Source organism: Aedes albopictus, chromosome 2 (genome assembly GCF_035046485.1).
Source record: "Aedes albopictus strain Foshan chromosome 2, AalbF5, whole genome shotgun sequence".
In the NCBI taxonomy this organism is placed as follows: domain Eukaryota; kingdom Metazoa; phylum Arthropoda; class Insecta; order Diptera; family Culicidae; genus Aedes; species Aedes albopictus.
In genome coordinates this window covers 434,891,562-434,907,649 of record NC_085137.1, presented here as the reverse complement: position 1 = coordinate 434,907,649, position 16,088 = coordinate 434,891,562, and the positions used below count along the sequence as shown (strand labels likewise).

At 39.9% G+C, this 16,088-nt stretch overlaps 2 protein-coding genes across 8 annotated transcripts in view; both read right to left on the bottom strand.

Annotated features, from left to right (window-relative positions):
• The window catches only part of LOC115254554 (tyrosine-protein kinase Src42A), a 487,102-nt gene that overhangs the window by 110,271 nt on the left and 360,743 nt on the right, over positions 1-16,088 (bottom strand). The window lies entirely within an intron of this gene.
• Positions 1,602-14,118, bottom strand: LOC134288532 (uncharacterized). Its single transcript, XM_062853652.1, has 2 exons — positions 5,108-14,118; positions 1,602-5,007 (listed from the first exon to the last, which is right to left on the bottom strand). The coding sequence occupies exon 2, from the start codon at positions 3,900-3,902 to the stop codon at positions 1,623-1,625; it is 2,280 nt and encodes a 759-aa protein (XP_062709636.1). The 5' UTR covers positions 3,903-5,007; positions 5,108-14,118; the 3' UTR covers positions 1,602-1,622.

Sequence of the window (16,088 nt, the reverse complement as noted above, 5' to 3'; positions counted from 1 at the left end):
GGCACTGTCACTCGCATCCGTTTGGATTTGGAATTGCAGTTCAAAGTTGGGGTTCGCTAGGACGGGGCTTGTGATTAGGTTCTCCTTTAATTCAAGGAAAGCCTTCTCCGCGGCCGTATTCCAGACGATTGTTTTGGGTTTTTTCCTCAAAAGGTTGGTTAGAGGAGCTGAAATCTCGCTGAAGCGGGGAATAAAGCGACGATAATAATTCGCCATTCCCAAAAATCGCCGTAGGGCGCGTAGCGAAGTTGGGCGCTCATAATTAATTATGGCGTCCACACGATCGGGATTCGGTCTTAACCCCTCGGCTGAGATTATGTATCCCAGGTAAGGTAACTCTCTCAAACAAAATTTGGATTTGTCGAGGTTGATGGAGAGGTTGGCCATTTGCAATCGACGAGCTACTTCGGTCAGAGACTGGAGGTGTGCTTCGAATGTGCTGCTTACCACGACGATGTCGTCGAGGTAGACAAACACATTCGGTTCCAGTTCACCGTACCCTAAGACTTCGTCCATCAGCCGAGCCAGTGTGGCGGGACTGTTAACTAATCCAAAGGGTAGGCGGGTAAACTGGAACAATCCTCTACCCAACACCGAGAACGCCGTATATTTACGAGAACTAGGGTCAAGGGGGATTTGTAGAAAAGCTTTAGTTAAATCAATTGTGGTTAGAAACCTACTTGACCCTAGTCTACTCAATATACGATCTTGGTGTGGGAGAGGATAAGCATCCCTCCTAGTCCGATCGTTTAAGCGCCTGGCGTCCAAACAGAGACGCACTTCGCCCGAGGGTTTCAGAACGGGAACCGTACTAAGAGCCCAGTCGCTTTTGCTAGGCTCAATCACTTTTTGTTTGAGCATGTTGTCCAGCTCTTGATTGATCTTCTGTTGCATTGTGGGGGATGTGGGATACGGGTTTATCCTCACTGGTGGTGAGCTTTGGAACTCTTCTTTGAGTTCTATTCTGTGAGAGATGAGCGAAGTAACACCGAGAACTTCTCCCTCTATGGCCACCTTAAAAAGTTTTTTGATTTCGGCCAGTTTTGTGCTTTGTTCTTCTGTGAGAATTTCTCGTTCTTCCCCTTCTTCTTCTCCCCTAAAATCCACATCACCCTTCAATGCTTTTTCAGTATCATCTCTCACCTCACAGTGCTCGAATTGCACAGTGGGCTGAAGTTTGAATGCTGTCCAGAAATCAAAGCCCAGTATCAATCTGCGTTTGAGGTTTGGTGTGATTAGAGCCGAGACGATTTTCGTCTCATTATTGAAAGTCACTGGTAGGTGTACATAGCCTTCCACTTCTACAGGCGTTCCAGAAACTGTTTTCAAGGATACATCTGTAGGGAAAATTTTCAAATTAAGGGACTTCACCAGTTTTTTACATCCTACTCCCAAAACCGTCTTCTGAGCTCCACTATCAAGCAGTCCTATAATTTCTTGTCCCATCAAATGAACTTTTGCGAAAGGGCGGTTGTCACCGTCTACTTTCACGAAAAGTTCGTTTATTTCCATTTCAGGAATGTAGTCGTTATCCGAGAATGGTTCGAAACCGTTCTCCAGAAGGTCGGTGTAAAGCTGCTTATCATTTGAAGGATTTAGAGTCGAAGCTTCAGCTTGCCTTCTCAAGCTGAATTCTGCTCGTTTTTTTGGCAAAAAGGGCATTCCGGCGTAATGACGTCCAGGAAGCCGCATAGCCTGCAAAACTTTTGTCGCTTTTCTGAACAATCCCCGTAATGGTGCCCATGTTTCCGGCAGTTGTAACAAGTGCCTATCGGTGGGCGCACATATCGCTCCGCTAAAGCTTTCAAAGTTCCCTTTGACGACCCCTCCATCGCATCTTCCTTCTTGTCAGTTTTCTCCTCTTTATCCCTTTTTTGGTCCTCCTGTTTTCTATTTTCATTGTCGGTTTTGCTTTTTGGCTTACTTTTGAAGAAAGTTCGCGTGTTGTCGCCCTGACTAGAAGTTGGCTTAAACTTCGAGTTGTTTGTGGCTGAAATCTCATTAAGCTGATGAGTTTTGGAACGATTCGAGCTTTCACTCGGTTTCTGAAACATATTCCAGTTGTTCTCATCGACAATTCGCCCGTATTTCTTCAACTTAGAAAGAGATTTTACCCCTGCTCCCGTTAAAGCGTTTTTATAGTCGAATCTCATGTTACGCCATATGATTTCGAATTTACGCCGCTCGGAAATCGGCTTCGTCATCGACTGAAAAAGCTTCTGCATATCGTGCATGTAATCCACGAACCTTTCTCCTCGAGCCTGGCGACGACCGGTGGCTTGAATTTCAATTTGAAAATCTAAATCGGGCGGTAGGAATTCTCGCTTGAGTTCCCTTTTCAACCCTGACCAGCTGTGGAAGTCATGGTTTTCATAGGCCTCCATAAACCAGTCCTTAGCACGTCCGGCAAATAAATGGATCGCACTGCGAAAAAGCTCCCTGTCGGATACGTCCTCCGATTTACACCGCATCTTAACTTCTTTGAGAAACTCTGCCAACCGTCGTCCCTGATCCCTTCCGTCATACTTGAGCTTCCATTCGGAAACTGGAATACGCCTTAAACTCTTCCTAGCTTTCCTAACTTTCTTGTGCTTTTTCTTCCTACGTTCGTCTGATTCACTCGTACTAGCCGAACTTTCCGAGATAGAATCGGTTGAAGCTTCTGAGCTACTGGATGTGCGTGAGCTACTAGACGTGCTAGTGCTCGTCGTAATCGAAGAAAAGCTCACCTTTCGGTGACGCTTTTTGCTAGATTTCACTGGTAGGGTCCGTCGGGATTTCTCCCTTCTCCCACCCGTTCTTTTCTCCTGTTCCTTCTCTCTTACCGATTTTATCTTTTCCGACCTTTCTGCTCTCAATTCTGTACTACTCTCTTCCGACGACAGCAGTTTAGAAACTGTTGCTTCGTCTGCCTTAGTCGGTTGCAAAATACGATCATCTCTGGAATTGAGTTCTTCTGATGTTGCTTCCCCTCCAGGGATCTCTCCTAGCTGTACCTCTCCTGCACTTCTACTGATATTCTCCTGATTTGCCTTAATTTGATCATTCAGAGTGATCAAAAGCTTCTCTAATCTCTTCTTACGCTCAATATTCTCTTCAGCCTCTTTCATTCGTTTCTCTTCTAGAGCAATTTCCCTTTCCCTCATCTCTTTTTGTTGCTGCGTAGTATTAAGAACAAAATTTTTGAAGTGATGAAGTACATCCTTCACACTTTCCTGCTTGCCTTCCTCGTATCCTGTTAGCACACCCAGAATCTCATCACAACGCTTCATTGACGCTTCTAATTCCTGCTTTTTAAACTGAATGGATTTCTTTTTCACACCCCCGCGCGCTTCGGTTTGTACGGCCTTCTCTTCTACCTCATTACCCGTAGCTGTAACGTTAAGAATTTCGATTTCGCTTCTGACTTCTTCTAAGGCTTGATCAATTTCCGATTCTAACCGAACGGGTTCAAGTTGAAGTTCACTAACAGGTTCCATTTCAGGAAAATGTTTTCGGAAGATCTGTTTAGCCTGTTTACCCAGATCCGTAATCTCATTTACATGTTTATCTGCTCCCGGCGACTTCAAAATCATGTAGATTCGGACACGATAATGTGCCAACCGAGTGCACAACTTCTCTCTTTGACGAGCGTCGGCTCTCGGATTGTCTAACAATCCACTGATGACTGAAAGCTTAGCCCTTACAATCTCAATCTCTTCAGGAACCGATCTCCAAATGGGAGCGGCTACGAAAATGTTCTTTTCCCGTTCCTGCTTCATCCTATCTTTCAACTTTCTCCGCTTAATGCTCTCATGCTCGTCCAGTCCATACATCATATTCCGCATTAGCAGTTCGTGTTCAACCTCATCCATGGAAAGATGAGACACATCCATCATCTTGTAGAGCCTTCGTAAATCCATTATGACTGTTAATTAATTATTCTATGTTTGGTTTTCGCGAAGGATTTTTATGGAAACAAAATTGAAAAAAGACTAATATCCGATAGCTTACACTAGAAAGCAATTGAAAAATAGTAATGCTATCGAGCGAAGCAGATTTTTGAAAATTCCTATTTAATCGATCCACCTCGAAAATTTGTTCTCGGTAGACTCATTCACCAAATCAATCAAAATCAATCGTTTTGATCCGAAACACTCGTTGTTCAGATCATTTGGTAGAATCAAGACCCAATAACCACGAATTCTTCAATTCCACGCCAATTTACTTCCGCTGTTTGGTACCAAGACGCAAAGAATTTCAACTTTTGTGGGTGTACGCGCACTAGTAGAATGGCTTAATGAATTCCGAAACGATCCCCTGAAACTAAGGCGTTACCATTGACACATTCAGTCCTTATCACTTGCCGTACCTAACCTATTCAGCACTCTTCTATAGAAAAACGTAGCACATGGTTGAACTCTTGATTAGCTTCGATTTTTAGTTGGGCGCCATTTGTTAATTCTTATGCCCCTAACTTCTGGTCACGGCCTCGGAAGTCGTGTGGGGTGGGCTACATCCGCCTCTTTATCACAGGGTCGGCTATTCTCGAGAGGCTAATCAAGGGCTCAATGAAAGTCTACACGCGCTAATTACTCTTAACCAGGTTTTATTTTAGAATTACTCACTAAGTTGTGTGTGTGGGTGTGGTGTGCGCTGTACGGTGGGCCGGCCGGCGGTTACTGATGCTGCTGGGGAACTGCGGGTCGCTCCTCGATGGGGGTGTTACCAGCTGGAGCTGACAAGGCCTGGCTTGGCCTCGGTAAAGTGGGATTGGCGTCACTTTCGAAGGTCGGCGGGGGTTCTCCAGGGCAGATTTCACGTCGGGAATTGCCTTCGTCCGACGGTTGGGTCGATACACCTCTGGCCTCGATTCAAGACGTACTCGAGGTCAGAATACCTTGACCGTAGGGCCACGGTCGGCTATCGTTCGCCCGGACTCAGCTTCCGGACTTCTTGGCGGGACTTGGTCCGCTATGGCGAAACTTGGCTTGGATGTAAAACGTGCGAGCCAAGCGCTACTGGGTCCTAGGTGCACAAAAGGGTTTAAGGGTTATGTTTACTGCGTGATTCAGCTACTGGGTCATGATTAGTTTTAGATGCTCGTCTCTGGGAATAGTTAGCATACCTGATTCGTTGTATATATCGGGTACGCACTGTACTCAAAACTCTTTCCTTGATCCGGTATAATTGTGGGCACCGTAAAGGTTTGCTCAAACTTTGCTAGGCGACTTTCAGCTAATAATCACGTCCACTAACTTTGGCGTTTTCTATCGGAAAGAGACCGAGTCTGATTCTCATTGTACCCAGTAGCCTACCCTTTTCATGCGATTTTCCCTTTTTAGCTCCTTTTCTGCCGTCCTTTTTCCAACTCGCGACAATCTTTCGAACAGGTTCCCCTGCAGCAGTTTTTATAGTGTTCTGTGTTGTGTTCGAAATGTGTTTTACAAATTTTGTTCTAGGTTTTATCTAACAATCGGTTTTTAATTAATTTATATATTTATTTAAGTGTGCATGCTTCATATATTTTTTTAAACTAGGTAACTTTCTAATTTCAGGGCAATATTGGTGTATAATATAAATAACATGAATTTAAAAACAGACAACAAATATCTTTAACTGTCAATTCAAATATTCTTTCGAACATATATCTAGCCACGGCAGTTTAGATAAGTACATTTATGCCCAACGGTAACAAGCTGCTATCGAATCATTCTTTATATTGGCGATTAATTCAACGCACGCCACCGGAACAGCTTTAGCATCGTGGATCAAGAGCAACAGAATCAGAAGCAGATATGATGCATCAATCTCCGGATCGTAAGTTCGAACCTACATCACTACAAAAATCAGCAAAAAAGTACCACCTAGCAGCGGCTGGAATATGGAAGGACGATGAAGCGGGGTAGCAGGCTTGAGAGAACGAGAAGCAGACGTCAATCTATTTTTGTTTTTTTTTTTGCTCGACGAAGCGTTACGCTTCTTTGACGTTTTGTCACGACGTTCCTGAAGGGATAGCACTAAGACAGCCCGTTATTTTGCCAAAACCTGCTGTGAGGTAGCACTATAGGCGCATATACGGCTAATTAGCATTAAACGCCTTGTCGTAAAGGCTACTATAATGCTGAAGGAATGCTATTTTAAATGCTTACTGGTTACTTGGGCAGTTGGGTATGTACAATGGAGTTTATAAATTTCAAAACCTTCCCAGGTTCTGCAGACCGGATCACACTGGGTTGCAAGCAACAACTATTTAGAAATCTTTGCCTGCGTGTGTATAAAGCACCAGAACTGCATGGCAAATGTCCCGAGGTTTCATGTCCCGTGTTACAACAGATGTCATTTTGAAGCTAGTCAATATATTTCAAGTGATACCTGTCAAGTGTCCTGTTACTAGGGCAGTATATGTATATAGAGCTCTATTATAGATCTCTAAGGGCTTTTTGGTTTTATAAATATTTGATGTTATTAATCGACGTATTGCAATTTTGACATCAGTAGAACAAACTAAAAATTTTATCCGACGTTTCGACAACAGATTCGGTGCCTTCTTTAGGGAAAACATGGTAACGGTCAGGGATGATTTCTGGTCAGTTCATATCATATGAGTGGTCGATATTTTAAAATATAAATTTATAATTTTACCACCTTTAATTTTGCTTTTGCTCACTCTGCTTTTGGGCTCTCTCGAATGTAAGAACTTAACAGATATCTCTGGGCTAAAATAAAAAAGACTCATAAAAAAGTGATCATTTTCCATAACAAAATCAGAAATTGCTAGTAAAGAAGTAGGGGTGGGAGCAATAAAAAAACTGCAAAATTTCCATAAACAAATCAAAAAGTGCATAAATAAATCAAAATTTCCCATAAATAATTGATTTTCGAATAATAAAAAATGAAATTTCCACGAATAATTCAATAATTGCAATAAATAACTGCATTTGTTCCACCAAAAAAAGTTTAAATTTTCCATAAATAAATTTGACTTTTCCATAAAAAAATTAAAAATTCCCAAGCAATCAGTGAAGCACTAGATTGAAAGTAGTGAGCTGGATTTTTGTAAGGTGAGATGATCAGTTCTCCATTTCTGTAATGAAAAGGTATAAACAGCGTGGGTTATATGGTCTCTTGCCTAATTTAATGCTGTTTGTTGAAGTTGCAAGAAATAAATAATACAACAACACAGTTAACCAAACTTTTGCTCAAATAGCATCAAATTAGTCAGGAAATCATACAACCCACGCTGTTTATACCATTTCATCACAGAAATGAAGAACTGATCATCTCACCATACAAAAATCCAGCTCACTACTTTCAATCTAGTACTTCACTGATTGCTTCCTATTGACAAACATCAAAAAAGCAATTGAAAATTTAGCAATAAATACGATACAATGCGCCATTAACGTGAGTGCAATTCTAGCTAAAAGTACTGGTCGAGCCATGCGCGAAGCCGCATAGAGGATTGATGATTCTCTAGAGTATCATCAAATATATGTACTTATTTCATCTAGTATGTGAAACTACATGGCTATGGATCAGTGTGGTCTGGTTATTCATCGAATTTAAGCTAATTTTGTTACTGTTTTAGTCATTTTGTTTAATGACCATTGGGCGTGCAGTTTATTGATACCCGCTTATTAGGCTTACATTATCACATGTTAAACATCAAATATGTTCATTTTTATTTTTCAGTGCTAGAATCAATTATTTATGGGAAGTTTTGATTTATTTATGCGCTTCTTGATTTGTTTATGGAACTTGTATAATTTATTATTGCTTCCACCCCGATTTATTTATGGGCAACTTTCTAATTATTTATGGAAACTTTTTAATTTATTATGGGGCGTTTAATTGGTTGCCATATCTCTGTGACTGAAGAACACAATTTGTGGCATGTCGTTTATGCCACTGAATACTAAGTGTCGTCACTAGCGCAACAAATTAAAAACTTTTCGTCCGAATGTTACAAATATAGAATGGTAGAAAAAACTACCAAAGATTATTTTGTTTAGGATTTTATATTCTGGTCGCTTGCATACTGTATCTGTAACAGATAAAATGCTGTTTAAAATTACATTTTCTGCTTACATTGGCATTGCAGAGTGCTACCAGATTACATCAGTAGCGAATAGTGTAGAAGAATCACGTTTATAGCATCTAAAATTCAAAATCAATGGTTTGGATAAGCAACTTTTTGCGTTTAGTTCATGTTCTAGAAAGCATTCTTGCGCTGAGAAACTTTTTTTTTATTACCACACAAAAAAGAGCCATTAACCTTATTTCGTTTTGGAAAAAAGATTTATTTGTGAAAGAAGTGTTTAGTTGAGAACAGTGAAAGTGCTTTTAAAACACAAGCTGAGAAGCAGGCTATACCAGTTGGGATGTAATGCCAAGAAGATGTTATGATAACTAATAAATATTACTTTTTACTGGCAGACCTATGTGAAAACTGTCCTTGTTAAGAGAATACAAAAATAATTTAATATTTTCATGTACGTGAGATATTTGAACACGCCTTAAATTTATCTAAATATTAATAATTGTATTGAACAGTGTCATAAGAGTCTGTGTAACACTTATTCATAGTATAGAAGTTTGTAATTTGCGTCTACGAATAATCCGAATACTTTTTTGAAGATTTAAATATAATCAATTTTTGATGTACGTACTATCGAGGCAAAAGTGTACGTACTATCGAGGGTACGTATTATCGAGGGTACGTACTATAGAGGGTACGTACTATCGAGGTACGCCTGTATTATAACAAGAATTTATTCAATTGGCTCAATAGCTTGTTTTTACTCCCTCGCATTTAAGCCAGTTGAATGAAAGTAGACCAATGCGTACGCAGGTTTATCCGCTACTGTACATCCTCATACTTATCCACTACTGTACTTCTCATTGTTTGTGACTTGGTGGCGCCCCACCAACTGATTGACCAACAGACCCTCTGCGCTAATTAGGGTGTGATACGACGCAAGCCTACCCAAGCCAACCAACACCAGATGCTTGATCAATTGCATCATCATCATCACCATCATCTTCTTTTTCTTCATCCTAATCATTATCTGTACAGCGTCACGGATTGCGGTGGTCAGATCGTCATTCATCCCGGATCAGGCAGAGAATCGGGGCAGTACAGCATTATGAGATGAGATCATACATGGCCTCAGACAATTCAACCGAAGTGTACCGCAACAATGTCGGTGGGTCTTCTAGGGAACTTCTGCGTTACGAGGAAGATCAGTTCAATCGAAGAAGCTGGCTATCTGATTGAGGGATGAAGAACTCGACTGTTTAGGGGGCGAAAGGCGAGCTGAGGAAAAGGGTAATCATATTGTGCCTGTTATGAAATGTTTCTAGGAGTGGAATCAACAGACGGAATCATGTGATTTAATTGAATACGGTATAGTTTTAATGAGAATAGTTCCCCTTATTCTTATTAAACCACCTTAAGCATAATTTTCTCATTTCCATCCTATTAAAAACGAAGTTAGTAAGCGCTATTTGTTTATTACTTATTGTTTGTACAACACATCTGTGATACATGTCTATACTATCATTCTATACCTACCAAGACTACCCAGACAACCAGGAGTCGTATAAGAATTCACGCTGTACATCGTTAAAAGTACTATATAGTACTAGTGACTTATTCACTATCGCATATATGTACAGCGGACGGACAACATTCATCGCATATGATGATATTTTTTGAACCTATTACGACGTATCAGGTAAACTCATATAAGAAAAGAATGCAAATCAACTTTTATTTGGTATGAGTACATCGTAGTAGATGACATTCTGATGTTTTATTACGATGAACTTTACTTATTTGCAAAAGCGTGCGAGTAAACCCGCAAAGCGTCAAATGAATTCGCATAATTGCGTAATACGATCATTATACGACTTCGCTTGATACGTTTCTTATTGTGTCTGTTTAACTCGCATTGGTGTATAGATGAAATCGCATAAAAGTACACATAAACTCGTTAAAGTGTGCATAGAAACTCGTATAAGCTAGAAGTGTTTATGATGACATAATGCGATTTTATATGTGATAACAATGAAAGAGTTGCTGCTGGACTGTGGATGCAGTGCCAAAATGCTACAAGAAAGTGAACAGCCGTAATTATGGTTACAAATTCATCATTGGCTTGATCAACAATGGGAGGTGCTAGCCAGAGAGGGGTAGTAAAAACTGTGCGGGAAACGGCGCTTCATCGTTTTTAACCCAAGATAGTCTTCCAAACACGCACAGCGCATGTGAACCAAGTGCATTCCAACAAACACTGAGGTGAGTTAGAATATCATGATAATTAATCAGCTTGCTTCATAAGTAGCGTTTGGTGTTAAGTGTGAAGTGTGGCTCAACAATCCAAAGATCATTAGTTCGATATCGAGCTGACAAGATTTTTTTTTCGAATATTATTAAGTCGCATAAGATGCTGAATTACGTCGCAATAGTGCTCACGGTACATCGCATAAGATATCGCTTCGAGAACGCAATTATTGTTATTATTGTTCCGTAGTTCATATGCCTCTGCCATGGCATGATGGCGAATAATATTCCCGTGTTTTATTCCCATTATCATTACAACAATTAAGGGTCCATCCCGTTGCACGAACACTTATTTTTTTTTAAATTCTTCTGCCTTTTCGAAGTAAAGCCGTATTATGTTCGGAATAAGATTCATAAACTTTTACGATTCTATCCCAAGCAACAATTAATAAGCCTTTATGTTTTTTTTTTAGAGATTTTGAAACCAAAATTCATTTACTTTAGGTTTATTTTGGTTCTTAAGACCTTCTGGAGCCTACTTGATTTGAAAATGAAACTTCCAAGATTTGTGTCGTTCTCGACTGATATTAATTTATCGTAACAAACATTTTTAAACTTCCTTTTATTGAAATTTTGGTTATCAGTCCTACAGTCGTCGGCGACGTTTCGGTCCACCTATTGGATCATCTTCAGCGCTCGACACATAAATTAACAGGTCACAAAATTTGGTCTAATATCCAAACAGTTGGGTTGTAAAGAGTCACGCCCCGTCTGGTACACTTTTGGTTGGGTTGGGCTTGCTAGAACACGAGTTAGGGATTTTACAAACCACACCGGAACTGTTTGAATTACAGAACCAGTTTCTGTGAAGGAATATGAGAATTTTTAGCAAAACTTTTGGAAAAAATCGTAGTGATAATTTTGGTAGAAATCCTGGAAAATTTCAAGAATTTATTCATTTTTTTTCTCAAGCAGCTTTTCCAGGTATTACTCAAGGAATTTCTTCAGCAACATCTTCTGGGATTTCTTCGGGAATTTACCTATGACTCTTTCAGATATTCTTTCGGGGATTTTTAAAGAATATCTCCAGAGATTTCTACAGAAATTGGATAAAAGATTTACAGTCGACTCTCTACATCTCGATATTGAAGGGACCATTGAGATAGGGAGAGATTGAAATGCAGAACAAATTTATAATGCACACTAGATTAAAAAATACTCCGTAACTAGGAAAACCCGTCAACAAACAGATGTCACTTCACATTCCCAGAATGTTTTAACCCACGAAATGAGAAAATCTAGAACAAAAACGAACAAGATCGCATCGAGATAGGGAGATATCTAGATGAGCAGATATCGACATACAGAGAGGAGAAATGTATGCATACTGAAGGGACCGATCAAACCATCGAGATAGGGAGAGATATCGAGATGTAGATCATCGACATGTGGAGAGTCGACTGTATCCAATAAACCCTTCAAAGACAGAAGTTACTTTATGGATTCTTCCTGAAATTTTTTAAGAAATTCCTCGAGAAATATTTCCAGAGACTTCTTCAGTAGTTTAAGGATTATTCTAGCAATGTCAGCAAGGGTATTCATCAGAAATTCTTCGATTGATTTTTTTTTTCAGAAATTGGTCTAGAGCGTTTTCAAAAATTCTTTCGGAAATACTTCCACAGCTTCTCCAGGAATACATTGCAAAATTTTGAAAGGGATTTTTGGACATATTTCTAGAAGGTCCTGCTCCTGCGATTCCTTCAGAAATATCTCCTTGGATTACTTCAGAGATTCCTTTAGGACCTCTTTCAAATATTCAGATATTCACCGATTATACAGGAGTACTTCATGAAAATACACAAAAAGGATTTCCTTAAGAAATTTCTAAAGGAATTCCTGGAGATACCTCTGGAGATTCAAAAAAAAATCTGTGGGGAGACTTAGCAGGAGCATCTGAGGAATACCTGGAGGCACTCCTTGAGATGGCTAAGGAGGAATTTCTAGAAAAAATTTGTGAGAAAAAGAATCTGCAGAAATTTTTGGAGGAGTTTCTGGAGAAACCCTAGAGATAGGGGCCGTCCATTAATTACGTAAGGGTTTATGGGGGGAGGGGGGTTTGAAAAATCTTACGCGTCATACAAAAATATTTGTGTTCTCATACAAAAAATCTTACAAGGGGGGGAGGGGGTGTCGAAAAATCGTAAAAATTGCCTTACGTAATAAATGGACAGCCCCATAGCTCTAGAGGAATTCCTAGAAAAAAAGTTATGAGAAACTTTTGGAGGAACTCAAGAAATTCAAGGAATTCATGAAGAAGTCTCCTAAAAATCCCTGAAGAGATTTCCTTAGGACACTCTTGAGGAACTTCTGCAGTAAACCTCAGAAAAAAATCTGGGAGAATCCTTGAAATAATTTCTGCAGGAATCCGAGCAGAACCTACAGAAAAAGGAATTTGAAGAGTTCCTCTCCTTGTGGAGTAATCTTTGGGGAAGCTTCTGCAGGAACTTCTTCAAGATGGCTGAGGAGGAATTCCTTGAAGAATTTTACGAGAAAAATCTAAAGTAATTTATGAAAGAGTTTCTGAGGGTACCCTCAAGATAGCTTTAGAGGAATTCCCCGAAAAAAAGCATATGAGAAACTTTTGGAAGAATTCAAGGAAAAATTTATGGAGGAGTCTCTTAAAAAACCCATGAAGAGATTTCTAAAGGCCACTCTTGAGGAATTTCTAAAGTAAACATCAGAAAAAAATGTGGAAGATTCCTTTAAAAATTTCTGTAGGAATCCAAGCAGAACCTACAAAAATATGGAAGAGTTCTTAAATAAATTTCTGAAGGGATTCTTGGAGCGTAATATCCACCTAAAACTGCTGGAGATACTTCTGAAAGAACTAAGAATATTTAGCAACATGACTGTAGGTGTAAGTGGACAAAAATCCCTGAAACATTTTCGTAATAAATAGCTAAAGGAACTTTCGGAGGAAACCCAGCAGAAATTTGAAACACATCTGGAAAAAAATCTTGAATGAATCACTAAACTATGCTCCTAAATAAATTAAACTGTTCGAAGGAATCTCCAAAGGAATGCCTGGAAATGTGAAGAATGCTCTACAGTTATTCCATGAAGAATTTCTTGAGATATTCCAGGAGAAACGACAAGAAATAAATCCGGAAGTGATTTCTGGAAGAATTCCTGAAAGAATCTCTGGAAGTATTCGTGAAATGCCCCGGGAAAAAAATGAAATAATCCCTTAGAAAGGTTTCAATGCAATCCATGGAGAAATGATTGAGGAACACCCGAGACGAATCTCGTGAGAACTTTCTGAAGGAGTTTCCGAAGTAATATTTGAGAAAATCTCCGAAGGAATTCCAGTAAGGAACCTCTCAAAGCTCCAACAGATAGTACAGAAAGAATTCCTACAAAGAAAAAATCTGAATTTCTGAAGGAATCGCTGAAGAAAATTTGGGATGATTACTCGGAGAAACCTCTTGAGCACTGAAAGAGCACTTCAAAGAAGTGCTCAGGAAAAGGAAGCATGATGACGTTGATAAGCATCTTTGGCTTTCCAATCTTTTGGGGGAGTCGAAAACACCAGTTTTTGATTTTCCCGACGTTTCAGTCCACATGGAACCATTTTCAAGGGTTTTAAAATAAAATTATTCAACTATCATTACAACATTTTAAAAATTTAGTTAGTTTTGCAAAATATCAATCGGTAAAGGTTTCCTAGTCAAGACTGCTTTACTAAACTCAAAAATGTCATGCGGATGTTTTGGTTTAAATGGAATATTAAAAAGTTAATTTTCATTTCGGATTTTGTCGGATACGCAATCTTGATAAATCAAAACGAGTTGTTATCTAACCCGACGTTTCGACACTTAAAATTAGACAACATCACAGTGAATAAAAAAAACGAAAAACGTATCTTTCCCCTGAAGAAGACACCATCCAAAGTGCCGAAACGTCGGGTTAGATAACAACTCGTTTTGATTAAACAATACTGCGTAGTAGTATGGGACAAACATCAAATTCTCACTCCAGTTGATTTTTTTTTATTCCATTTAGGTCCCATGTGAACTGTGCAAAATTTCAGCGCAATCAGTAAAACTATAATTTAGCGCAAGCGGTTCAAAGTTTTCATAGGATTTACTATGGGAAAACTTACACTTTTAGATAAAAAAAATCCCAGCGCCCCTCCTCTCCTTAATTCAAATCGATCAACGCTTTTTGTAGAAAAATCATTTATGAAACTTTCCTTCGAAGACCGCAAAACAATTGGACGCTTGTGGAGAAAGGAATTGATTTATTACCGATTGGTAATCCAACGAACGGCTTTTTGTTTTGTTTTATTAGCAGCACTGTAGCTGCTGCCTTGGCTGCTGCTGTTTCTGGGGGTGGTGATGCCTCCCTCCTCCGCATGAAACAACGGCAGCAGCAGTACTGCTGATAAAACAAAACAGAAAGCCGTTCGTCGGATCACTAATCGGAAATAAATCAATAACTTTTTCCACAAGCATCCAATCGTTATGCGGTCTTCGAAGGAAAGTTTCATAAATGATTTTTCTACAAGAAGGGTTGATCAATTAGAATTAAGGAGACAAAGGGCGACCTCTGGGATTTTTTTTTTGAAGTGTAACTTTTCCCATAGTAAATCCTATGAAAACTTTGAACCGCTTGCGCTAAATTATAGTTTCGCCCATTGCGCTGAAATTTTTGCACAGTTCATATGGTACCTAAATAGAATAAAAAAAGTCGACTGGAGCGAGGATTTATTATTTTCATACAAGCGTGTCCCATACTACTGCGTAGCCATCGAAATCCGAGTTGCACAGAATACAGGCGATTCTCCCCCATCTACATAGTCAATGTTCATTTTATACATTTTGCGGGCTTCGTGGCCGAGGGGTTAGCGGCGTCAGTCGTTTAGGTGTCTCGTAAGCCTCAGAGTGTGGGTTCGATCCCCGCTCCTGTCGGGGAAAACTTTTTGTCAAATGGAAAATTATCCACTGGGCCACTGGGTATTATACATATGTGTTGTCCGTTATCTAATGTTAGTAATGTTCAGTCTGTGCGGCCTCTGGCCAAAGACGGTGTAATTGTCTTTTTAACTATATTTTAGAACCCTTCAAAAAGGTCCCATACGGACCGAAACGTTGGGAAAGATCATAAACTAGTGTTTTCGATTCCTCCAAAAGACTGCAAAGACGTTGATAAGTTGATGATGACCAAGCAGTGAAACCACCTACACTGGATGACGTTAAAAACGAACGGGGGTGCTGGAAGGAGCAAGATTCTGGTAGAATTTATTAAACGTGAAAGTGCTGATCTGCAAATATTCAACAGACTGAGACCTCATGAGGAGACCTTCATGCTCTCATTAGCATCGATGATCGTAGGACAGTGGAGGAAGCTCTGAAGAGAGAGAGAGAGAGACAGAAACAATAGGGTTGACAATAAACTCGACCAAGTCGAAGAATATGATGGAGGGTAGAGACAGAGGCAGACCTAGTAAAGTGTTTAGTGGAGGAATATTGCCCAAGACCGATGACGACCCCAGTGCTCTTTTATGCACCATACACTGGAGTAAAGTTTTCATTTTCGAGATGTCCCTCTCAATGACAACGTGACGCGTGTCGACCATGTTTCCGGATATTTAGTTCCCAGTACCCCTACAGCTAAAGTAAGCTGATCACCCAGCAGCAGCGCCTGTTGCTTTGGTTGATACACGCGAACTCGTGCCAATAACCGGTGATTGACACAGCCAATAATATGCAGCGAAGCGGAATGATCCGACACTACCCGAGCAGGAACAAATAACTGACAC

Excerpts from the sequence above, each read along its gene's own strand:
- LOC134288532 (XM_062853652.1), bottom strand. The coding sequence starts at position 3,902 with ATGGATTTACGAAGGCTCTACAAGATGATGGATGTGTCTCATCTTTCC.